Here is a 25,468-nt window from a genome sequence, read left to right as displayed (position 1 = left end):
CATAAGTCGAGCAATTTTGGCAGGATAGCAAACAAAATGCATCAAGTTTGGGAAGACGCCATAGTCCTCATAACATTTACCTTCTCAAATTCAGCATCAATTTGTGACAACAAAGCTGGTTTCTCATCTTCAAAAAACATTCTCAAGGGTGCTCCCATGTACAAATACATCACACCTAGCAAAGTGATTGCAGATGTCCGTACAGCCTACAGAAACAGTAAAAGGAATTAGATTTCAGGAGCAAGAGAGTTGTAACATGCACAAACAGGTTATGAAAACAGCCCTACTTACAGGATTTGTTGCAGCCAAAGCAATTTTCACATTACTGATGAAAGCTTTCACATTTAGCCTGCAAAGAAAAACTGAAATCAGAAGATCAAGGAACTCCAGAAAATTAAGCAGCAATCAACAAGTTAGGGTTTTCCACAAATACTTAGTACAGTTAAAGCATTCTTATTGAAGCTAATGAATTGCAATGCCAAAATTATAAATTTAGGCTCCAAAACTTTCAAATTAAGCACTTAAAAGGATGACATACTCAAAAATGTGACTAGTCCGAAATTCAAAAAGCAGAATCAATCAAGTAGTTAAAACAGCCATAATGCAAATCTACTCATCTTAAGAGTCAAAAATAAAAACTTACCCGGCAAATCCACACTCCTTGATAGCAGTTGCCAACCAGTTTAAAACTTCAGCTTGGTTTTTGGGATTTTTTTGTGCAAAAGCCATGGCAACAACCTGTAAACAATTTAAACACTATTGTTTAGACACTTCAATTCAACTCGGACAAATCAGACAAAATCCAACTTCTATTTAACAGTACATTTAAATATTGCCATAATTAGACTATTATTTGCAGCACAAATTCAGTACCAGTGTCTTTTGCATTAATCAAATATTCAATCTCAGTTTTAGCACCCTCTGCAGCAATTAGAATCTGATGCTATCCATTAAGAAAATCCAGCAACATCCCAAAAACTTACAATATCATGAAATAGAACATAGAACAGTACAGCACAGAACAGGCCCTTGATGTTGTGCCGAGCAATGATCATCCTACTCAAACCCACGTATCCACCCGTAACCCAACAACCCCCCCTTTAACCTTACTTTTTAGGACACTACGGGCAATTTAGCATGGCCAATCCACCTAACCCGCACATCTTTGGACTGTGGGAGGAAACCGGAGCACCCGGAGGAAACCCACGCACACACAGGGATATTCCCACTTTATCCTAAAGTATATCTTCTGCTACGAGCAGTAGAAGAAATTGACAATTAGGCTAATCAACTTTAATAAAAACCTGTACAAAGCGTTGGCTAGTCGTGAGATGTGTATTAATGATCCTGTAAATCTTGACTAATTAAACAATATGCTGGACTTTTGAGAACTTTGCATGGGTCCTACGCTAGCTGGGATTCTTACTCTAGTGATTCCCCTTTCCAGGCTTCCAGCCAAAAAAGAAACAGCATTCAATCTTATGTTTTCCAGCATTGCAATATTACCAGCTTTAGTGTTTAGCTACTGCCATTGCTCTTGCAGCAATGCACACCTTGTAAGTTCTGCTCTCTCCAATGGAATATTTATTCATCTCAACACGAGGTGATCATGACCACAGGTTTTAGGTTTCCTTTCTTACATTTGCCCTATTGATCTTTGCATGGTTAAAAGCTGTTCATTGACCACATTTTCAGGTTCTAATAAAAGGAAAACGTCAACTCTTTCTCTCTACAGATGCTGCATGACCCAAGTATTTCCAGCATTTTGTTTTTATTTAAGATGTGGTTTTTAACTGAACTATTAGCAACTTGAAACTAATCAAACATTTCAGTCTTTGCTAACCTGTTCAGCGGTCCAGGGAAGGGAACATGCTTCTGCTATCGCAGTGAGCGCCTCTTTTGCTTTCACTCCACATTTTATATCGCCTGTCTTATCAACCAGACCATCCAGCACAACTTCAGCAGATGTTCTGGAAAAGTTACCCTTTTGAGCAACCAGTGCAACAATATACAATTTCATCTGCATCACCTGAAGAATAAAATTGATTAGTTTGTCATCAAAATACAACATTTTACAGCTGGCTGTTCAATAGATTTTCATGTATGGGTAAAGGAGAAAATAAACCATGTTAAGAGAACTAGTCTTTCAGCTCCTGATCATTATCCTGCAACACCAACTAGCATACAGAAAGGTACTCGGATGCAATGTTCAAAACCAACCATCTAGTCTCACAAATGAATAGCGTGTTGGGCAAAGTACAGGACAATAACCGCTCAAAACTGTCAAAACACGTTGTGTTCCCAAGGAAGCAAGTACAAGAGATGCCGATAGGGGATTTAGTTGAGGTCTCTGAAATAGATTCAAGATAGGTGCAGGGAAGCTAGTTCTTCTGGTGGAAGAATCTAGAACAAGCAGAGAAGTAAAGTCAGGCCAAGGCGAGTTCGGAGTTAAATTAGGACACATTTATTCCACTAAATTAACAGGGCATTCAGCTTAAGCCTGTTTTGCCATTCAATTATCTGCATTGAAACTCCATCTGCTTTGGTCTCATGTCCCTTTTATACACTGGTCTAGTAAAAACCTATTGATCTCAGACTGAAAGTGAATTGCGCTTTGTGAACATAGTTTCCCACTTCCATCACTTTTTCCTTCTTTTTCTTGAATGCTCTGGCTCTATTTTAAAGTATACTAGAAACCTGTAAATCTAGGTGCACAAAAAGTGGATCGACAAACCTGTAGCCATAATCTGAATAAATGGCAGCTGAGAGGTTTTAGTAGCATTATTTGAGCATTATTATGTTCTGGACATCAGGAGAACTCTATTTATTTTCAAACAATGACGTGAAATTTTTATCTCTACTGAAGGGATTAGACCAAAGGCCTTGCTGCAACACGATGCTGTGCAGCTCACCCCTAAACTACACTTCTGTGTCAGCCTAAATTAACAAAAATATATGCTTGGCATTACAGAAATATTCTAATAAATGCTTCCTGGAATATTTTCCAAAAATAAAATAATCTATTCCTTCAACATATAGCATATTTTAAATAATCATACCTGGAAATTGGTTTCCTTCCAACCTGGTTTTTTAGCTAACATTCGCACTAATGCCTGACAAGGCAATGCTCTCTTATCAGTCACTTCTACTCCCTGTAAAATATAAAGATATCAGTACCAAATGATATTCCTACTTGATGCAGGTTATATTTTAAAAATACCTCTTTTGAAATACTTTTGCTCAAGCTGCTTTGTTGCAATCTTGAGCAACAAATAGAAATTCCCCACAGTGCCCAGATCTATTTCCTACGAATATTAAGCACATTACCAGTGCACAAGAAAAATCTTCAATCACGCCAAATGTGAAAATAATAATAATCTTTATTAGGGTCACAAGTCAGCTTACATTATTAACACTACAAGTTACTGTCAAAATCCCCTAGTCGCCACATACTGTTCGGGTACACGAGGAAAAATTCAGAATGACCAATTCATCTAACAAGCATGTCTTTTGAGGCTTGTGGGCGGAAACCGGAGCACCTGGAGGAAACCCATGCAGACATGGGGAAAATGTGCATACTCTGCAGTAACCCAAGCCGGGTATTGAATCTGGATCCCTGGAGCTGTGAAGCAACAGTGTGAACCAATGTGCCACCATGCCGCCCATCCCCTGGTTCAACTCAATATAGTTGATAGTCAGGGTCAATCAGGTGGGATAGGGAGGTGAATTAAGTTACTGTGAAAAGCCCCTAGTCGTTATACTCCGGCGCCTGTTCGGGTACACAGAGGGAGAATTCAGAATGTCCAATTCACCTAACCTGCACATCTTTCGGGACTTATGGGAGGAAACCGGAGAAAACCCACGCAGACACGGGGAGAATGTGCAGACTCCACACAGAGTGACCCAAGCAGGGAATCGAACCTGGGACCATGGAGCTGTGAAGCAACAGTGCTAACCACCGTGCTACTATATAAAACAGAAACAAAAATAGGCAACATATATACAAAGAATGCATTGAAATAACCAAGGATGAAGTTGAAAGTCTGGAAACCAGAGGGGTAATTGTCAAACTATATATTGTTCTGGTCAGACAAGGGATAGTAAGTACCAAGTCTAGTATGGTCTTGAAACACTGAAGTTCAGAATAGAGTCGAAGACTGATTCCCAGCACGAGACCTGTAGAATGGTGAAAGACCACAAAATGGTCGGGCTTTGCATCTTAGAAAGTTAACAAAGACAGCCAAAACAAGCATTCCAACGCCATTGCAGCAGTGTAAAATATAAGCATTGGGTTTGATGAGGGGATATGGTTTAAGCCAATATGGGGCAATTGAGCACTCATCAGCAAGCTCTCTCACAAAAAGTGAAGTGATGGGGCGGGCCAACGGCAGAATCGGGAAATGCGATTGGGCGGAGAATTGGTTCCATCGCCGAAATCGCGTCGGGCTCTGATTTGACGCCAAATCCTAATTCTCTGCCGCCTCGATAACCCCATTGATGCATTCTAGAACGCAAATACAATAAACGATGTTGGCATATCAGTAGCGGACCCAACGCGTTATGCTCCGAGACCTCCGCAATTCTCGGGACTTGTAGGAGGAAACCGGAGCAGCCGGAGAAAACCCACGCAGACACGGAGAACATGCAGACTCCACACAGACAGTGATCCAAGCAGGGAATCAAACCTGGGACCCTGGCACTGTGAAGGTCAATAGGTCAAACTCCAGATAGAACATGGAACAGTACAGGCCCTTCGGTCCACGATGTTGTGCCGACCATTTATCCTAATCTAAGATCAACCTAACCTACACCCCTTCAATTTAATTCTGTCCATGTGCCTGTCTAAGAGTCGCTTAAATGTCCCTAATGACTCAGACTCCGTGTGCATTCCACACACCCACCACTCTTTGCGTAAAGAACATACTTCTGACATCTCCCTTATACCTTCCTCCAATCACCTTAAAATTACATCCCCTCGTGACAGCCATTTCTGCCCTGGGGAAAAATCTCTGGCTTTCCACTCTATCCATGCCTCTCATCACCTTGTACACCTCTATCAAGTCACCTCTCTGCCTTCTTCGCTCCAGTGAGAAAAGCCCTAGCTCCCTCAATCTTTCTTCATAAGACATGCCCTCCAGTCCAGGCAGCATCCTGGTAAATCTCCTCTGTACCCTCTCCAAAGCATTCACATCCTTCCTATAATGAGGCGACCAGAACTGGACACAATATTCCAAGTGTGGTCTAACTAGAGTTTTATAAAGCTGCAGCAAAACCGCGTGGCTCTTCAACTCAATCCCCCTGTTAATGAAAGCCAACACACCATACGCCTTCTTAACAACCTATCAACCTGGGTGGCAACTTTGAGGGATCTATGTCTGTGGACCCCAAGATCCCTCTGTTCCTCCATACTTCCAAGAATCCTGCCTTTAACCCTGTATTCAGCATTCAAATTCTACCCTCCAAAATGAATCACCACATTTATCAAGAGTGAACTCCATCTGCCACTTTTCAGCCCAGCTCTGCATCCTGTCAATGTCCTGTTGTAACCTGCGACAACCCTCAACACTATCTACAACTCCCCCAACCTTTGTGTCATCGGCAAACTTACTAACCCACCCTTCCACTTCCTCATCCAAGACATTTATAAAAACCACAAAGAGCAGAGGTCCCAGAACAGATCCTTGCGGGACACCACTGGTCACCGACCTCCAGGCAGAATACTTTCCATCCACTACCACTCGCTGTCTTCTTTTGGCCAGCCAATTCTGGATCTAGACAGCCAAAATGCCCCCGAACTTTCTGAATGAGCCTACCATGGGGAACCTCATCAAATGCCTTATTGAAATCCATATACACCACATCCACTGCCAGACCTTCATCAATGTGTCTCATCACATCCTCAAAGAATTCGATGAGGATTGTGAGGCATGACCTGCCCCTCACAAAGCCATGCTGACTATCTTTAATCAAACTATGTTTTTCTAAATAACCATAAATCCTATCGCTCAGAATCCTTTCCAATATTTTGCTCACCACAGACGCAAGACTGATGGGTCTGTAATTCCCAGGGATTTCCCTATTCCCTTTCTTGAACAGGGGAACAAGATCCAAATTTCATCGAGCTCCAGTTCCCAAACACGGTCTTTGAGGAGCTGGAGTTGGGTGCACTTCCCGCAGGTATAGTCAGCGGGGACACTGGCGTTATCCCTCACCACCCACATCCTACAGGAGGAGCATGCAACATCCCTCGGCTCCATTCCCTCTTACCTTACAGAATTTGGCTGCACTGTGGACCAACTGGAACTCTGCACTCCGACTCTGCTCCCAGCCAGTTGCACTCTGTAAACTCCCGGCTCCCTTCTCACTCTGAGGAATTGAAATGAAAGGAGCGCCTTGCTCCCCCCTCACCCTTGATATCCCTCAGTCACCAAACTCTCACTATAGCACTCAAATTCAGCACTCAGTACAAACAAAGTCTGCACTGTAGCTGGCTCACCTTTATACTGACTCTAGCCTCTGAAAACTGGCCTAATCCAATTAATTAATTAACAGGCTCCAGCTGCAAGTAGAACCTTTGTTTAAAGTCGATTGAAAATTCACATGTTAATTAACTAAATAAAAGACTAGACTTTAGATAATGAACCCTTAATATCCCCAAGTCACCAAACCCTCCCTATAGCACTCAAATACACCAAAATTCAGCACTCAGTGCAACAAAAAAAAAAAAATTGGTGAAGTTCACTTGTGCTTTTAAAAATCATGAAACAGATGCCGTGGCTGCTGAGAGTGGGTACAAAAAATGCCCAACATCGCTATCGTTTGCTGAAAGTTGCCGCTGGTTAGGGGGCTTCTGCCAGGGCTGCACACGTTGCTGAGGGAGAGAGTGGGTACAAAAAATGCCCAACATCACTATAGTTTGCTGAAAGTTGTCGCTGGTTAGGGGGCTTCTGCCAGGGCTGCACACACCTCTGACTGCCCACGTGAACTCAGGAACACAGGACATATGGGTGTCTTCCTTCTCCGCGCCCCCCACCCACCAGTTGCCCTCTGGCCCCAGCCAGCGTGCACAATCAGTGTCATCTTTTTGGCTGGGATGTTGTGTGGGAGGAGTGAAGTACGTATCTGTGGCTGTATATTATCAGCCCCCCCAAGTGTCAATCGCAAATCTAGCTGTGCTAGCCCCTTAATAATCACTGAATCGGTACAGCTGCGGCAGCAGTTTTGCCGTCGTGGAAGTCCACGAATCATGCCCCCGGCGACAACACTTACTCTCAGGAACGGAGAATCCAGCCAATGACTAGACTTCCTGGTGGAGATGGAGCCAAGATCTCTAGAATTATACAACCCAGGGTTCTTTCAGATTATCATTTAGAAAATTGATAATGAAGTTGGAATACAGCAGCACGAGCATGCCAGAATATTAAGTAAGTACCAAGTATGAACACTGGCAATACTATAGCCATGTATAGATAGTATATGCAGCTTGATTCCCCACAACAGTAATATTTCAAATGTTAAGCCCTGCTTAAGAATAGTCATTGCCCCTTATTTGCACATGACATATTTCAAATTTGTTAAATACAGATATCAGATACCTTCTGGAACTCCTCCATACTGGCCAATCTTTCCTTCCAGTTGCTACTGTCAAGTTGCTGTAGGCAGGTGGCTGGTAACACAGCTGCAGCTCTCTCCTCGCACACCTCAATCTTTTAAAAAGAGAAATTTTTTAAACAATAAATCCCACAAGTATATTTGTAATGGGTTTTTAAGAAAATCTTTCATTCCTGGAGGCATATAAAAACAATGGAACAGCCCTGCATTATACACTAACACAAACTAATACAAGTCTTGTGCAGCTCTTGTATAAAGTCTAACATTTTTAAATGCTGTGCTGTTAAATACTTAATTTTAAAAATTATTTCCTGGGTTGTGGACATCACCAGCAAGGCCAGCATATGTTGCCCGTTACTAGCTGGGGCCCTTGAGAAAGTGGTGCTGAACCAGCTTCTTGAAGCACAGCGGTCCATGTGGCGAAGTACACCCAAAGTGCTATCAGCTTTCCTCAGAGAGCCAGTTCATGTCCATCACATTGCTGTGGGTTTGGAGTCAGTGAGTCAGGTGAGTTTTATAACAATCAAGTTTCACACTGTCATTACAGAGACTAGCTTTCAATTCCAGAATTCCAATTATTAATCAAATTATATTAATTATGAATTACACCAGTTGGCATGATGGAATTTGAAACAGTATCCCTACAGTCCAGGGTTGCAGCAGAGTGGGAACTTGTGGACACCTTGGGCGGGATTCTCCGACCCCACGCAGGGTCGGAGAATCGGCGGGCAGCGGCGTTATTTCCGCTCCCGCAGGGTTTTTAAATCTCCCACCGGCCAAAAACCGGCGTTGTGCAAATCCCGCCGGCAGCCTCTGAAAACAGCTGGCGCCGGCGGGATTTCATTTTTTTTTTTAAGTGTCCACAAATCTCCGGCCCGGATGGGCCGAAGTCCCGCCGACGTGGCCATGGGTCACGTCGGCGAAAATCACAGTTGCTTTAAAACGTCGTCAGCCATTGATGATGGTTGACGCCGTTCAGTGTCGGGGGGGGTGGGTTGCGGCGTCGGGGGGGGGGGGGGTGGGTTGCGGCATCGGGGGGGGGGGGTTTGGGGGCAGCGGCGTGCAGAGAGGGAGGGGCGACGGATGCCCGGGGCCAACGCACCGTCGCCCCCCCCTCTGTACGCCGCTACCCCCTACCCCAACCACCCCCCCACCTCCCTCCAACGCCCCTACCCCCCTCCCCACCACCCGTACCCCCCTCCCCACCATCCCTACCCCCTCCAACGCCGCCTCCCCCATCTCTCGCAACGCCGCAACCCCCCACCCTCAACGCCGGGTCCCCCCCCCCAACGCCGGTACCCACACCCCCCCCCCTCTCCTCCCCCCCCCTCCTCCTCCCCCCTTCCTTCCTCCGTTAGTTTGGGGGGGGGGGGGGTGCGGCGTTAGTGGGGGGGGGGGGGGGTGCGGCGTTGGAGTGGGGTAGGGGTGGTGAAGGGGGTAGGGGTGGTGAGGGGAGGGGGTTGGGGTAGGGGCAGCGGCGTGCAGAGGGGGGGGGGGGGGGGGGGGTGCGACGGTGCATTGGCCCCGGGCATCCATCGCCCCCCCTCTCTGCGTGCCGCTGCCCCCAACCCCCCCTTCACCAAACCGTACCCCCCTCCAACGCTGCACCCCCCGACCCCCCACTAACGCCGCATCCCCCCCCCCCACTAATGAGGAAGGAAGGGGGGGGGGGAGGAGGAAGGAAGGGGGGGAGGAGGAAGGGGGGGGGAGGAGGAAGGAAGGGGGGGGAAGGAGGAAGGAAGAGGAAGGAGGGGGGGGGGGGGGTGTGGGTACCGGCCTTCAGAGGGAGGGGGACGGGGTGTGGGTACCGGCGTTGAGGGGGGGGGGGGGGGGTGGGGGGAGACCCGGCGTTGAGGGGGGAGGGGGGTTGCGGCGTTGCGAGAGATGGGGGGGCGGCGTTGGAGGGGGGTAGGGGTGGTGGGGAGGGGGTGGTTGGGGTAGGGGGTAACGGCGTACAGAGGGGGGGGGGGGGGGGGACGACGGTGCGTTGGCCCCGGGCATCCCCCCCCCCCCCCCCCCCCCCCCCCCCCCCCCCCCCCCCCCCCCACCCTGCCGGGTCTGTCTCTCTCCTCCTCCTCTTCCCCCCCCCCCCCCCCCCCCCCACCCCACCGATGCCGGGTCTGTCGCTCTCCTCCTCCCCTCCCCCCCCCCCCCCAAAATGCCGGGTCTGTCCTCTCCCCCCCCCCCCCCCCAAATGCCGGGTCTGTCCTCCCCCCCCCCCCAAATGCCGGTCTGTCCTCCCCCCCCCCCCCCCCCCTGCTCTTTCTCCTCTCTCTTCCCCCTCCCCCCCCCCCCCCCCCCCCAATCTGCCAGGTCGCTCTTCTCCTCTCCCCTCTTCCCCCCCCCCCCCAAATCATGCCGGGTCGCTCTTCTCCCCCCACCCCACTGGGCCTCTCTCTCTCCCCACCACACAAACGCCGGGACTCGCCACTTCCGCAGCTGGAGAAACTGACCCCTATCACGTCAGTCCGCTGCTGGCCCTTCCGGGAACGGAGACTGCCAGCTTAAAAGAAGGCCCGGACGCCGGAGTCATGCACACCGCTTTTTCCCGCCGGAAATGGGCGTCACGTCGGTCCGCAGAGATTTTCGCCCCTTGTTTGAAATAATCTGCTCTAAGGGGGCTGGAGTAGTCCGAATTGTCCATGCTGAAGGACAGGAGAGTGAGAGTTGTCCAACGTGTCTACGAGTGGAAGCAGGGGCCTCCAGGGTGATGAGCAAACTGACCATGGCACCATGGTGTCACAACCAATATGGATACAGGGAAATCTGTGGATATGATGCAGATGGTATTTGACAAGATGCCAAATCAAACGTCATTATACAAAGTTTAAGTTCATAGTGTAGGGTATAACATGTTAACATGGATAGAGGACTGGTTAGCTAACAGGAAACAGTCGGCATAAATGGGTTAATTTCAATTTGGAAAGATGTAATGAGTGGAGTGCCATAAGGTGCTGGTCGGTGCCTCAACTTTTTACAATCATATAAATGATTTGGTTGAAGGGACTGAATGTCTATGTCTGCTGAATTTGATGACACAAACATAGGTAGGAAATTAAATTGAGAGAATGGCAAAAAGGCATCTGCAAAGGGACATAGATAGGTTAAGTGTAAAACTGGCAGATAGAATGTAACGTGGAAACATGCAAACTCGTCCTCTTTGGCAGGGAGAATAGAAAAGCAGCACATTATTGAAATGGAGACAGATTGCAAAACTCCTGCGCAGGGGGCCTGGGTGGCTTAGCACATGGATCATAAGTTAGAATGCAGACATAGCAAGTGATTTGGAAAGCAAATGTGACGTTATTGATTACTGCAAGGAGCATGGAATATTAATGTAGGGAAGTTTTGCTACAGTTGTACATGGTATTGGTGAGAACACATCTAAAATACAGTGTAGTTTTGGGTCTCCTTACTTGAGAAAAGGTTATAAGCATTTTAGAGAAGGCTCACTCTAATAATCCCTGGGATTAAGGGGTTGAGTAAAGGTTGGACCATATCCATTAGTGTTTAGAGGAATGAAAGGTAACCTTATTAAAACATACAAGATGCTGAGGGTAATTGACAGGTTGGATGCGGAGAGGATATTCCCCCCTTGTGGTACAGACCGGAAGCAGGACTCCCATTTAAGATAAAAATTAGCAGAAATGTATTTTCTCTCTGATCTGTGGAATTCTCTTCCAGAGAGCAGTGGAGGTTGCGTCTTTGTGTCTTTTTAAGGCAGAGTTAGAAAGACTCTTGATTGACAAGGATACTGGGGCAGACAGAAAAGCCGAGTTGAGGCCACAATCAGGACAGCCATGATCTAACTGAACAGCAGAGCAAGCTCGAGATGCCAAATAAACCACTCCTGCTCCTAATTCTTATGTTTTCTTTGTAACTGGAAATGTGCCGAGAGACTCAACCGTTTTTAATGTGAGGCAGCGAAAGGAACAAGAACAAGGGAGAAGAATGAACAAGTCTGATGGGGTGAAAGATGAGAGAGATTAAATGACAAAAAGGGTCAATGCTGCAAGGTAATATTTTTGATATTGGATATTTTAAAGTCAATGACTGCCACAGCTAACAACAGAAAATACACAACATATGCAGCCCCATTGCAGGTCTGTAACCTTTCAACACTCATACCATTTTTTTTTGATCTTGCACTATTGCCTAGTCATTTAGTCTTCTGCTTTTCACCAATTCAAACTTTTCCCTTTCTCATTGTTCCTTCCTTTCCCAGCCTTGGTTACAATTGCTAACTAAGCACAGTAGCACAAGTGGATAGCACTGTGGCTTCACAGTGCCAAGGTCCCAGGTTTGATTCCCCACTGGGTCACTGTCTGTGCGGAGTCTGCACATTCTCCGTGTCTGCGTGGGTTTCCTCCAGGTGCTCCGGTTTCTTCCCACAGTCTAAAGACGTGCAGGTTAGGTGGATTGGCCATGATAAATTGCCCTTAGTGACCAAAAATGTTAGATGGGGTTATTGGGGTACGTGGATAGGGTGGAAGTGAGGGCTTAAGTGGGTCGGTGCAGACTCGATGGACCAAATGGCCTCCTTCTGCACTGTATGTTCTATGTAAGCATTCGGCAATTCTGGCGATAGGCTACCAACTTGATAATTAATTCGCTCCCCAGGTACTACCACAGAGTATTTCTAATTACATAAATAGTCATTGTTTTTGCGATCCCATTGGCACAGTATCACTATATAAATTATTTTTTAAGACACATCTATTTGACAATATCCATTTTTTGCACTGAGGCAGATTGGCCCTGGGACCTAATAACTAAGTTCTTAGTAGATTCCTAGGAGTAATTTCCTTTCTTTTGCAGTAAGAAGCCTTTTACTGGAGCTTCCCAAAACCTTCCTAATGGAATAAGACTCAAATAAATTACCAGGACAACTCCATAAGCTATTTCTGGATGTTGCTAGAATAACTAACATAACCTCATTCTTGACCCACTTTCCCAATTCCTCTACAAGAGAGAATTAATCCAGCAAGAAAAAAACTTTAGTAATAATGGAATTAATTTTGTTTAAATTATTTTGAATGCAGAATACCCAGCACACTGACAGAAAAGCTGCTGGCAGGTTGAAAAAAGCCTACGGGTAATCTCAGGTAACAGATATATGGCAATATTCAGAGGGCTGAAAACAGGTAACTCCTGATGGAAGGGACGCCCTGCTGTCCTATTTTTGTGCACATTCCCACAGGCTTAAAAAAAAGGGAAACACAGCAATGCCAGTGCATTTTCTAAGGCACAATATCACATCACAAGTAACAGAAAAATAATTATACCAATATTGGACTGGCATATTATATACATCTATTGAGCAAAGTAGAATCCTAAACTCCTGTTGTTAATCAAACTTGCTCTTGTAAAGTAACTCACTAGTTCTGCTGAATCAGCTTTTCAGGGTTTTCTGTTTTATTTGTGGACAGAATAGATATCTCCACAACAGAAACAGGGGAGACAGTGGCATTGACACTGGACTAGTAATCCAGACACCCAGGATAATGCTCCAGGGATGCTGGTTCGAAACCCACCACGCAGATGGTGAATTTTTTTAAAATCTGCAATTAGAAGTCTAATGACCATGAAACCATTGTTGATGGTCATAAAAACCCACCTGGTTCACTCTTGTCCTTTAGGGAAGGAAATAGGCCACCCTTACCTGGTCTGGTCTACATCATTTGAGACCAGATCAACATTAAACTAGTTTTATAGTATCACTGCAAGGCAGATAGTCCATCTCTGTTTTACCTTGTGAATGACCACCTTTTGGAGCACAACCATTGGCTTTTCAGGGAACAGTTTTAAACGTCAACTACATTTTTGTGGGTCTCGAGTAACATATAGGCCAGGCCAGGTACGGACAGATTTCCTTTGCTAAAAGGATAGTGAAGACGACCATTTTCAACGATACTTCAGGTACTTTAATGATCACCATTATTGATGTAAAAACTATTATTCCAGATTTGATTATATTCCCCAGTTGTCTTGGTGTGATTTGAACTCAATCACCAGATCACAGCAAAACCACTATCCTACCATACCCCAAATTAAGGTAATTTAAATCTCCTGCTAAGCCTTCTGCACAAATTTAAAAAGGTTCTTCCATATAAAACTAAAAATTGTACAGCAAAATTTCAAGTATAAACATGTCTGGAAATGAATACTTACACTCAGCTCTGGTTCCACCTCTCTGATTTCTGTTGCTTTTTTCCCTTTCCCACCTGGACCAGAAGCGGGCCCTGGTCCTTTCCCTTTTTTGGGCTGCCCACCTGGCTGCAGAACACAGGACATTACTCTTTAATAACTACAGTCTGTCCCAAAACAGTTAATGGATTTATTTAGGGAGTTACAAATTAAACACAAGTTAGCTAATTGTCACGTTAAAACTCCAGAGATACAGGCACGGCTAGTTAATTAAATAGTCTGGATATGCTTCAGGTTACACAGGTTCTTCTAAACTATACTAGCATAGAAGCTCCAGTTTTTAAACATAAATATTGTGTTCCACATGATATGTGCACATTCCCATTATTGGAGTTTATTGCCATTAAAAATGCATATTTAAATTTAGTTTAATTCAATAGTGAATAATATGGCAGAGAATGCAACCTGCAGCTACGTAGAAATCAAACTTCAATTATTAGAAGTACAAATATATTTATTTAATTACACAATTAACATGTCAAGTAAACAAACAAATCCACGTCCAAATCTTTACCTTCGTAGATGGTCTCTTTGACGGTCCAGTTTTGGTTGCGTGAGCATCTACTTTGTCACCAGAGCTCGAAGATGGAACAACTTTACCTTGAGGCCCGGGCTTTGCCACTTTTGATGTGCCTGCACTTTTCTTCCCAAGAATCAGTTCTACCTTATCTGAACATTCTTTAATCTGAAATGACAACACAGTTATGCTTTAACATCATGAAGCACAATGTAGCATTAGACTCAACGCAAGTCAATCAGTTTTGCACATCAAATGAACTAAACCACTCAAATCTAAAATTATGGGAAAAGTAGTAAGCCATTCATTACCTTGCACACTGCCCCTGCTCCCACTACCACCCAATCCCTCCACAATTATCTATTCCCAAGTCTGTACTGGATTGCAATTAGACCACAGTAGCTATATACCCCATTTCCACTTACCAACTTTTGTTTTTTGCAAACTCAAAACCCTTTACCTAGCCATCTCAATTTTTAATTCCTATTGTGTTCCAGGTGGCCACTAACCTTTAGAAAATTGTGCACAAGATTACCCAATCAGTTTGCTCCTCCATTATTTCTAGTACCCACCATTCAGAAAATATTCTGAACCAGCTTTCCCTTAAGAGGGAAACGTGGACGACCATGCACTACCCACACAACAAACACCATCTACCATAGCTTGGTTTGTGGATTATTTTCCTGCAGTTTTACTGCCACTCATACAACCTATGAAACCCATCAGAAAACTGACAACTCTATGCCTTTAACTAACTTACATAAATTATGAAAAGCGGAGACCTCAGCACAGATGCTTGTTACATCCCAGAGAACAAATGCTTTGTGTGCCTTCTAGAAGTTCACATGGATAAAATCTATAAACATTTTCCCAACCACAATGTCAATAGCCAGCTCAAATAATTTAACCAGCCTAGTCAGACATGGCCTACCCATACTAATCTATCCTGAATCTTCGATCATTTGAAGTGTGCAGTCACTTGAATTCTGGGAGAGTTGCTGGAATTAAAGTTAAAATGCTAGGCCCATAGAAATATTGTTTCTCTCGCCTTCCATTCTTAGTGAAATTGCAGTTGAAACATTCCAATTTAAAGGGACAATTTGCAAATCAAATCTGGAGAACATGGAAAATTACAAGCGAACAATTTTAAAAACATTTTAAAAATTTGGGGTGAAAACAAGTTTGCGCATTTTAAACACTGTTGTTATTCCGATGATTTTTGTTTAATCAAAATTATTAATTCCGGAAATATTTCTCCTTCTCAAATGGTGCATGCAGCGAGGATCAAGTTGACTCGTGATCTGTGCAAACTTCATACCAATGTGTTCACGTGAAGGATGCCAGAGTGCAGGCAGATGCATATTATACATGCTCGCTAGACTATGATCCTATCATAACTATTGATATTTTTAATCAAAGATTTTATTTTACATGTTTTATTGAACTATTGCCATTTACTTCTTTATGCTTATATTTATGGGGATAGGGTGGAAGTGTGGGGATAGGGTGGGAGTGTGGGCTTAGGTAGGGTGCTCTTTCCAAGGGCCAGTGCAGACTGGATGGGCCGAATGGCCTCTTTCTGCACTGTAAATTCTGTGATTTAGCATCTTTTGGAATTAAAACCCCTTTTGCTCTTGCAGAGCTGTATTTGGAAAAACAAAACATTGTTCCAGAAATAGAATTTGCCACATTCCCTGATTAAATTAGGTGAAGTGTTTCTTTGAATCATTGAATAATTACAAGACAGAAAAACAGGCATTCAGCCCATCTCGTCTTTGCTGCATCTCTGAAGAAGGAATTCACCTAGTTTCACTCTCCAGCTTTTGCTCCAGTTCTGCACATATTTTTTTCAAATAACGAACCAATTCCCTCTTGAACGCCTCAATTGAGCCTACCTCGACCACATACATGGGTATCGCATTCCTGACCCTAACAGAGAAGAAGCTTTTCCCTCCTGCTGCTATTACTTTCTTTGCCAATTACATTAAATCGATGCACTTTGGTTGCCAATCATTTCATCAATGGAAATAGTTTATCCCTCGTCAACTACACCCAGATTCCTCACTATTTTGGATGCCTCTATTAAATTTTCTCTCAATCTTCTCTTCTGCAAGGAGAGCAGTTCAAATCTTTCGACACTACTGACGTTCCTCATGTCTAGAATCATTTTCATCATTTTGTTTTTTTTCATCCTCTAATGCCTTCAGATCCCAAGATCCCAAAAGAGCATGCTGTCCAAAATTGAACGCAATAGTCCAGTTCAGGCCAAACCAGTCTTTTATACAGGTATAGCATAAACGTCCTAGTCTTTATACTCTATGCCCCTGTTGACAAAGCACAGGGTGCTGTTTGCTTTATTACCACCCTCTCAAGCTGGCCTGCTGCCTTTAATGGACATATGTGTATGTCACCCAGAATATAAAATAAAAGGATAAGCATAGTTCTGAAAGGAATTAGAGCAAAAAGAAATTAAGATTTCAACAATGTTAGAAAATATTTCATTAGCGATACATTTGGGAAAGTAAAACATATTTTAGCAATGCACTTATTCTAGTTTGAAAAGTTTTTGTTCCTTAAATCAATTTTTTTTTTAAAATAAAAGTGTCAGCTGCATCCTAACATACGTTTTGGGTGAAAATTTAGCAAAGTTCATAAGTAAATCAACTGTGGAAGAAATCAACTAAATAAAACACCTAGGGGCGGACTGCATGAGGAAGTACAAGGAGTTGCGATATGCACCATTAAGTGCTCCGTCAGCATCTCCACAGTTCAGTTCCAACCATTTAAGTACAAGATTAGATGCCCTCATTGTGCAGGTTGCTACACATATTCCCACATAAAAGAGAAAGACTTAACGCTGTCCAAATGTCAAACAAATCATTCAACCAAAATTAGATTAGAATTGAAATTTTACATCTGATTTTTGGAACATTATCTTTGGAATGTAGGATTTTAACTTCAAAATGTGAATAATGTACAAATTTATGTAGTAACTCACCTTGTCAAGTTTGAGTTTATCAACATCAACAAGGAACGGGTTCATTAATCTTTCGCCAACTACCTTTAGAGCAGTACCTAGTGCTTCAAAGGCAGAATCCCTTACCTCGGCTGCAGAATCATTAATTTGCTGTAAATAATTAGATTATATTAGTTCACAAATGTTTTCATAATTATTTTCTGAAACACAAATTGCAACCACAAATGACAATGAAGATAGAGAAGCACATAATCTTTTGTTGCCTACCTTAAGCAAAGCAGCGCAAAGTGGTTTTAAAAGACTTTTTGGCAACATGGAGGGAGTGCAGGAACGGAAACTTCTTGCCAAGAAGAGTGATGCCTGTTGCTTGATTGATGGGTTTTTGTTGTCCATTACAGCCAGCACATCTTCACTTAGGTTCTGTAATGTAGTCTGAATACAAACATCTTATTATTGATCTCTGCAATTAAATTCTTAAAATCTATTTTAGAACATTTTATCACATCTCAACTATCAATGCAATTGTGAACAGAATGTCTTTTATAGCATGAAATATAGTATTTAAGCAATGCTGACAATACCACATTTAGTCAACTATAAAGCCCAAAAACTAAGTTAATTTAGTTAACAATCCAAAAAATTGAGGGTTTGTACCAGCAATAAACAAGTGGTTTCTCTATGCTACCTAAATATCGATGTGTAAAGTCACTGATATTCACACAGGATAGACAGGATGGGTCAGGAGGTGGAGTTGCTTTATTGGTTAAAGCCAACATCAAAGCTGCATTAAGAAATGATATTGGCACAAAGGGCCAAAATGTTGAATCAATCTGGGTGGAAGTTAAAAAAAAGCAAGGGGGAAAACTCCATGGTAGAAGTGATTTACAGGATCCTGAGCAATACTACCCAAGTGGGGCATGGTATGAAACAAAAAATAACGAGGGCTGGTGAGAGGGCACGATAGTAATCATGGGTGATTTTAACATGTATATTGACTGGATTAATCAAATTGGCACGGGTAGCTCCAAGAGAGATTTCATAGTGTATGATGGATATTTTCGAAGAGCAATATGTTATGGAGCTAACCAGGGAGCAGGCTATTTTAGATTTCATATTATGTAACGATGACGGGTTGATAAATGGTCTTGTCGTTAAAGACCCTCTTGGAAGGAGTGATCACAGCATGCTAGAATTTCAAATTCGCATTGAGCAGGACAAGACTTGCCATTCTAGAGGCTTAGCGTTGGACAGAGGTAATCATAAAGGCCAGGGGAAAGAGTTGGCCCAAGTGGACTAGGCACAAATAATTGAGGGTAGGACAGTTGAGGAACAGTGGTGGACATTCAGGGAGATATTAAATACCTCTCAATTAAAGTATATTCCCGAGAGGAAGAGGAATTGTACAAGGGAGAAAAACATTCCATGGCTTTAAACAAAAAGACATCAAAGAGGACATAAAGACAAAACTAGGGCGTACCATACTACAAAAGCTGGTAGTAAGCTGGAGGATTGGGAGAAGTTTAAGGTTCAGCAAAATGCTACTAAAAATAAAATCAAAAGAGCCCAGGTGAACGAGGAAAAAGAACTAGCAGAAAACAAACTGACATTAAAAGTTTCTATTAATATATAGAGGAAGAGAATAGCTAAGTAAATGTTGTCCCTTTAGAGGACGATACTAGTGAGGTAATAATTGGGAACATAGTAATAGCGGAGGCACTGAACGAATATTTTGCCTGGCTTCACAGTAGAGGATGATAAACATTTTTCCAAAACTGCAGTTAATACAGTTACATATACAGTATTAATATTGTATTAATACAGTTAATACAAGCACATCATCGTTAATACAGAGGAACTTGGAGCAATAACTAATGGGATTAAAGGCAGATACGTCTCTGGGACCTGATGGCCTGCTCCCTAAAGTATCAACAGTGGTGGCAGTGGCTACATTGGTTATATTTAAAAGTTCCCTGGATTCTGGAACTGTCCCAGATGGATTGGGAACGCGCTTATGTGACACCCCTATTCAAAAAGGGAGACGGGCAAAAAGTAGGAAACAATAGACCGGTTAGCTTGAACCCTTGTGGTGGGGAAGTTTCTGGAATAAATCACTAAGGAGATGACTGAGCATCGAGAGACAAAGCTCAAACCACCATTGTCAACATGGTTTTATGAAGGCTGCTTGACAAACTTGTCAAGTTCTTGGAGGTCGTAACCGACAAGGTGGATAATGGGGAACCTGTGCATGTGGTAAAGCTAGACTTCCAGAAGGTGTTTGACCAGGTGCCGCATAAGAGACTGATCCTGAAGGCGAGATCACAGCAGATTGGGGGCAGTGTACAAGATTAGATTGAGGTTTGGCTGACTGACAGAAAGCAGAGGGTCAGGATAAATGGGTCCTTCTCTGGCTGGTGAACTGTAACTAGCGGAGTGCCACAGGGGTCAGTCCTCAGAGTTCAACTGTTTACAATGTATATAAATGATCTACAAGCAGAGATAGATTGTAACATATGATACTAAAATAGTTGGGAAAGCAGGCAGTGAAGAGGCGATAGAGTTTACAGATTGGCTTGGAGAATGAACCAAAATATGGCAGATGGAGTTTAATGTGAATAAGTGTAAGGTTATCCATTTTGGCTGAAAAATAGAAAAGTAAATTATCTAAATGGAAAGCAGATTCAAAATGTGCATGGGCAGAGGGATCGGGATATCTTTATTCATGAATCGCAAAGTCGGTGTGGAGGTACAGCATATAATAAAGACAAGTTGAATTTTAGCGTTTATTGAAAAAGGACTGGAGTATAAAAGTAGAGAAGTGTTGTCACAATTCTATACGGTGTTTGTGAGGCCACATCTGGAGTAGTGTGTCCATTTTTGGTCTCCTTATTTGAGGAAGGGTGTGATGGCATTAGAGGCTGTCTAGAGGAGGCTCACCAGATTGATTCCGGGATGAAAGGGTTGACGTACAAGGAGAGATTGAACAGTTTGGGCTTATACTCGCTGGAATTCAGAAGAATGAGAAGGGATCTGATCAAAGTCCTTAAGGTACTGAACGGGATTGAAAGTAAACGTAGAACAAATATTCCCCCAATGGGGCAATCTAGAACAAAAGGTCACAGATATAGGTTATGGGGAGCTGGTTTAGCACAGGGCTAAATAGCTGGCTTTTAAAGCAGACCGAGGCAGGCCAGCAGCATGGTTCAATTCCCGTACCAGCCTCCCCGAACAGGCGCCGGAATGTGGCGACTAGGGGCTTTTCACAGTAACTTCATTTGAAGCCTACTTGTGACAATAAGCAATTTTAATTTTAATTTCATTTCAGAGGCAGTAGATTTAAAACTGAGACGAGGAAAAATTGCTTCTCGCAGATTGTGGTTAATTTGTGGAACTCGCTACCCTACAGCGTGGTGGAGTCTGAATCATTAAATAGTTTCAAGAAGTTGTTGATATATTTCTGCGAAGGATATGGCAAATAGGCAGTGAGATGGATGACTCCAGAAAGAGATCAGCTATGATCTGATTGAATGGCAGAGCAGGCTCGAAGGGGTGAATTGCCTACTTCTGTTCCTAATTCCTATGTTCCTCTACTAGAATGAATAAAAGCTAATTTCTTTATAAATGAAGCTTGAGATTAGTGTTTGTAAGGATTAAATCTCTGCTCAAAATGCACACATGGGTATTAGACAGGGCCCATTGTCAGTTTGATGACATGAAGCACAGAACTGCATAGTAAATTGCGCCAAAAGTAATTTGTTCCAAATCCTGAAAAGCACCCTACTACATACGAGATTTTTCAGAGATTATTGTTTCCATAAGGTTTAAATTAGAGCTACACTGAAATGGCTGCTACTTTCATCCCAATCTGGGTTCTCACAAAATTACACTATATCAAGTTCATAACTGAGGAGTCTACTACTGAGAGAATCAAACTGGCCAGCCAAATTTGCAATGGACACGCATAATGGATGTTTTTTGGGGGGTGGGGGGGTGGGGGGGGGGGGGGGTTTGCAAGTAAAAACAAGTCACCTATTTCAGACAATTCTGGGACCAATTTAAAAGGCACTTGCAATAGTGCACCGATGCACTAGCATCTTGCTGCTACTCGTGAATGCTCAATCATTTGTATCCCCTGGATTTCAGTTGGGCTGAATTATAGGGGCCCCATCTCCCATGATTTGTAGCAATGCTGGATTCACTTTAAGATGGGATTTGTGAGCACTGCAGTAGGCATGTATTTCCTTGAAACTGAGAGTCAGTATGCTGCAATGCATGCAGCAAAAAATCTGCTCACAAGAACAGAATCATGTGATGTTCTTCTGATGCTCTTTGGTTGTTCTTGATATTTTGTATATCTATATTTGTTGAAAAGCGTTGAAAATTTTTTATTTTTTTTTAAAACAGAACCATCATGCCTGCAGAATCTGCAACACAATTGTCATTGTGGTCTCATATGATGTGGCCATAACCAGTGGTGACAAGTGATCAGAGGTGTAGTGCTTCAAATCGTATAGGGTGTATTATGCAGTGCAATATCGTACAGGGTGTAATATTGAATTGGCCTTGATGCACAAGGGCTTAATTCCAATCTCTTATTCCAGCAACAGTTCATCCCCAGAGCCATCTCTCTCAAAAGGTTGTCTTTTCAAATCCAACCCAGGACTTGTGCACAAATCTGTCAGGGATGCTACTTTTCGGAGGAAATGTTAAAGCAGCAGTCTTCCCGCTCAGGTAGTTGTTAAAATGTCAAATGTTGTTTCTTCAATCAACATCACTAAAAGTAGATTATCTGCACATTACGTTGCTGTACTGCTTATGGGATCTTATAGTGTGTAAATTGGCTGCTGTGTTTCCTTACATTACAAGTGACTACGAATGAAAGACCAACTTCTTTGGCTGTAAAGTGCGTTGGGGCTTTTGAGGTTATGAAATAAAGGTTTCTCTTTCTGGATTATTTAAAATTATTGATCTGGAAAGTAATAACATAGATCATACAATAGCACCCTCAAGACTGCCATGATTACACTAAGCCTACATTGAAATGGTCAAAATGTACAAATTGAAAGATTATCTTCATTGATCAGCAAATCAGAGAAATAAGAACATTCAAGGAACAAGATGAGGGGTACAGAAAAAGTAACACCTCTAATATGAAAGTAACTACAGCACAATTGAGCAAGTTACCTCATTCTGCACCGAAAGAAGGAGGTTCAATATTCATATTTTAAGCATCAAATCCATAAAATCCCTACAGCGCAGAAGGAAATCAGTTGGCCCACTGAGTCTGCACTGACCCTCTGAAAGAGCACCCTAGCTGGGCCCTCTCCCCTACCTTATCTGGTAACCCCATCTAACCTGCACATGTTTGGATTTGTGGAAGGAAACCGTAGCACCAGTGGAAACCCACAGACACTGGGTGAAGATGCAAAATCCAGTCACCCAAGGTCGGAATTGTACCCAGATCCCTGGCGCTGTGAGGCAGCAGTGCTAACCACTGTGCCCGCACGCCACAAAAAAGTTACCTTTTAGTTGAAATCCGGCAATAGAAATTAAATTTTTCAAACGTTTGCCACAAGTGTTCAAATGCAAAAATCTCAGACACAAATGTCATATTTTGAACTTACTGTGAGAAAACAGCATCAATAGCTTCCTGCAAAGCTTGAACTACTTGAGGTTTCTTCTCTTTAAACTTTTCCAGGAGAGTTGGCACCACCTGAAAAAAATGGAATACATGTATAATACTCAACTGAGCGGGTTTTGAACCAAGGACGTCAAGTTTGCTATATAAATGTAATTTAAAATGAACCAATTCACATAAATTTCAGCTATTATGGCCCCACATTTAATTCTGGACCTCTTATGGAATAATGCTCATTTCAAACATCTGGCAGGAGGAACAGCAAGAGAAAAGGAAGTGGCAACAAGTGGTATGGTATCAACATTACAGTAGAAGGGGGTCAGCAAATCAGGGGCTCAACAAAATTAACACAAGCAAGATAACAGCAATGCAGAAGCAATGTTTTTCCATCTCAGGGTTTTAAAGGAAGGAGGTGAGAACATAGCAGTAGCCCAATTATAGTCTTGCAAAATTCTCTGTTCCCTTATATGGGAAAGTTATGCATGTCACTCTGCTCTCGAGAGAGGGGGGGGGGGGGGGGATTGATAAGAGTACATACAATTAAGGGTACACGTGAATGAGCATCATAATTAAGAGCCAGCATGGATTTGGAATATTGATAGATTAAATGAATGGGCACAACATGGCAAATGGATTTCAATGTAGACAAACTGAAGGTCATTTGGACCTCAAAATGATGGGCATACTTTCCGAAAAGGTGTAGAATGCTGGCCTTTTCTATTTAGAGGAATGCTACAACAAAAGGCAGGTAGATGTCACACTTCAGTTATACAAAGACCTGGTTACACCACCACCTGGTGTACTGTGAGAAATTCTGGGCCTCAGGAATAACATAGTGACCTTGGAGGAAGTGCAGCATAGATTTACAGGAATGAACCCAAGGGTTAGACTAAAGTAAAGATTAAACAAATCAGGGTTGCATTTCCTGGATTTGAGACGGTTATGGGTTTAAGATATTAAAGGGGAATGAATAGGTTGGGCGAGGAGAAACAATTTCTGCTAGTTGGGGACGCTAGGATGAGGTAGTCTTTCAAGCCAAATCATTAAGGAGTGAAATGCTTCTTGCCAAGGGCTGGAACACTCTTCCTTAAACAGCAATTGATGCCAGATCAAATATTACTGCAGCAAAGGTGGGGTGGAAGGAAAAAGTTAGCCACAAAACCTAGTGTTAGCTTGTAGCACTCCGCCCAGGTTACAAGGCTCGTGCTGAAGTCCCACTCCATGGCTTGAGCACAAAAAATCGAACCCCAGCACGTTATCGAAGGAATGCTGCACTGAAAGGTGGATCTTTCAGATAGAACATTAACTGTTATCTCATCTGCCTACTCAGTAGATAGTTAAAGATTCCATAGCACTATTTTGATTGTTGGGGAGTGTATCCCTGATGCTGTGGCCTATCCGCATCCTTTATTCAACACCACAAAAACAGCTGTATCTGACCATTATCAGATTGCTACTTGAGGGCTCGCTGTGTATAAAAGAACTGCTACATTATTACATTGACAAAATTTCAAACGTACTTCTTTGGCTGGAAAGTGCTTTGAGAGGTCCAGTGATCATGAAAGTGCTATATAATTGCAGGTCTTCTTTATCTGATTAGAAAATCCAAGTTCAGGTGGATGTTAAAAATCCCATGACACTATAAGAGCAGCAGAAAACCTTTCAGCTAATACTCAATTTTCCGCCATCAATCCCAGTAAAAAGAATTACATACCTTACAACTCATTGCCATTCACATTAGAACCTTTACTCAATGCCAAAGAATCCGCAATACAAATTGGTTGCACAGCTGCATGTAACAAATATTTGTACACATTTCCTTGCACAGATTGGCTGAACTCCCACCTATTTGAAACTTACATGAGTAGCATAGGACTGGAACTTCTTCCTGAGTCCAGAAGCCAGTCCAGCAAGACATTTTGCACCCAAAGCTACAAGCAGTACATTGGAGTCCTTTCCAATAACCTAGAAGGGGCAATACAAGTTAAAAACATTATGCAGAACGGTGCAAGACAACATATTCGCATTCGCAAGCATGATTACTTCAAACTCAAGATTAAAATAACTCATCTCGGACTATTAGGTGGGGTGCGCATCCAGGTGTCATCAATTGCACCATGACTGGCTGGGACAGGCTCAGAAGTTTAACTGTGTCTTGTCTTTTTTTTTCCATATGTCTATTTGAGGGATCATATTTCAAGAGCTTATTGCATTCATTCCCAAGGGTTACAAGCGATGGAAATATTAATGAAAGGTCCTGATTTTTTTCAAATGTCTACATGTTAAAAACACGCAGCGATACCGTGAACAGATAAAAGGGAAACACTCCATGCAGAAGCTTATCTGTTGTGCTCAAGCGTTCAGAGATAAAAAGAGAGACTTGGTTGATGGACCCATAGCCAAGCTCAAAAGTATTCTTGTTCATCAGGCACTGATAGGGAAAGCATGCACCCATCCAGTAGAAAATGTACGCAACAATGCAGAACACAGGTGAAAGTGAAATGTGACTAATATTTACAAT

At 43.0% G+C, this 25,468-nt stretch overlaps 1 protein-coding gene across 3 annotated transcripts in view; it reads right to left on the bottom strand.

The window, feature by feature from the left end:
• The window catches only part of ckap5 (cytoskeleton associated protein 5), a 108,551-nt gene extending 83,639 nt beyond the window's left edge, over window positions 1-24,912 (bottom strand). For all 3 annotated transcript variants that reach the window (XM_038808290.1, XM_038808289.1, XM_038808291.1), the window contains exons 1-12: window positions 24,808-24,912; window positions 22,934-23,022; window positions 17,580-17,744; window positions 17,334-17,462; window positions 14,333-14,503; window positions 13,783-13,887; window positions 7,596-7,706; window positions 3,060-3,152; window positions 1,844-2,029; window positions 644-738; window positions 292-349; window positions 81-206 (exon numbers count right to left, since the gene is read on the bottom strand). In XM_038808290.1, the coding sequence (XP_038664218.1) occupies window positions 81-206; window positions 292-349; window positions 644-738; window positions 1,844-2,029; window positions 3,060-3,152; window positions 7,596-7,706; window positions 13,783-13,887; window positions 14,333-14,503; window positions 17,334-17,462; window positions 17,580-17,705 (1,200 nt within the window). In that variant the 5' untranslated portion in view covers window positions 17,706-17,744; window positions 22,934-23,022; window positions 24,808-24,912. The remainder of the gene's footprint in view (window positions 1-80; window positions 207-291; window positions 350-643; window positions 739-1,843; window positions 2,030-3,059; window positions 3,153-7,595; window positions 7,707-13,782; window positions 13,888-14,332; window positions 14,504-17,333; window positions 17,463-17,579; window positions 17,745-22,933; window positions 23,023-24,807) is intronic.
• Between the last annotated feature and the right edge of the window lie 556 nt (window positions 24,913-25,468).

Source organism: Scyliorhinus canicula, chromosome 9, assembly GCF_902713615.1.
Source record: "Scyliorhinus canicula chromosome 9, sScyCan1.1, whole genome shotgun sequence".
In the NCBI taxonomy this organism is placed as follows: Eukaryota; Metazoa; Chordata; class Chondrichthyes; order Carcharhiniformes; family Scyliorhinidae; genus Scyliorhinus; species Scyliorhinus canicula.
The sequence above is the reverse complement of the archived record's forward strand: the minus strand, read 5'-3'. Positions and strand labels throughout refer to the sequence as shown.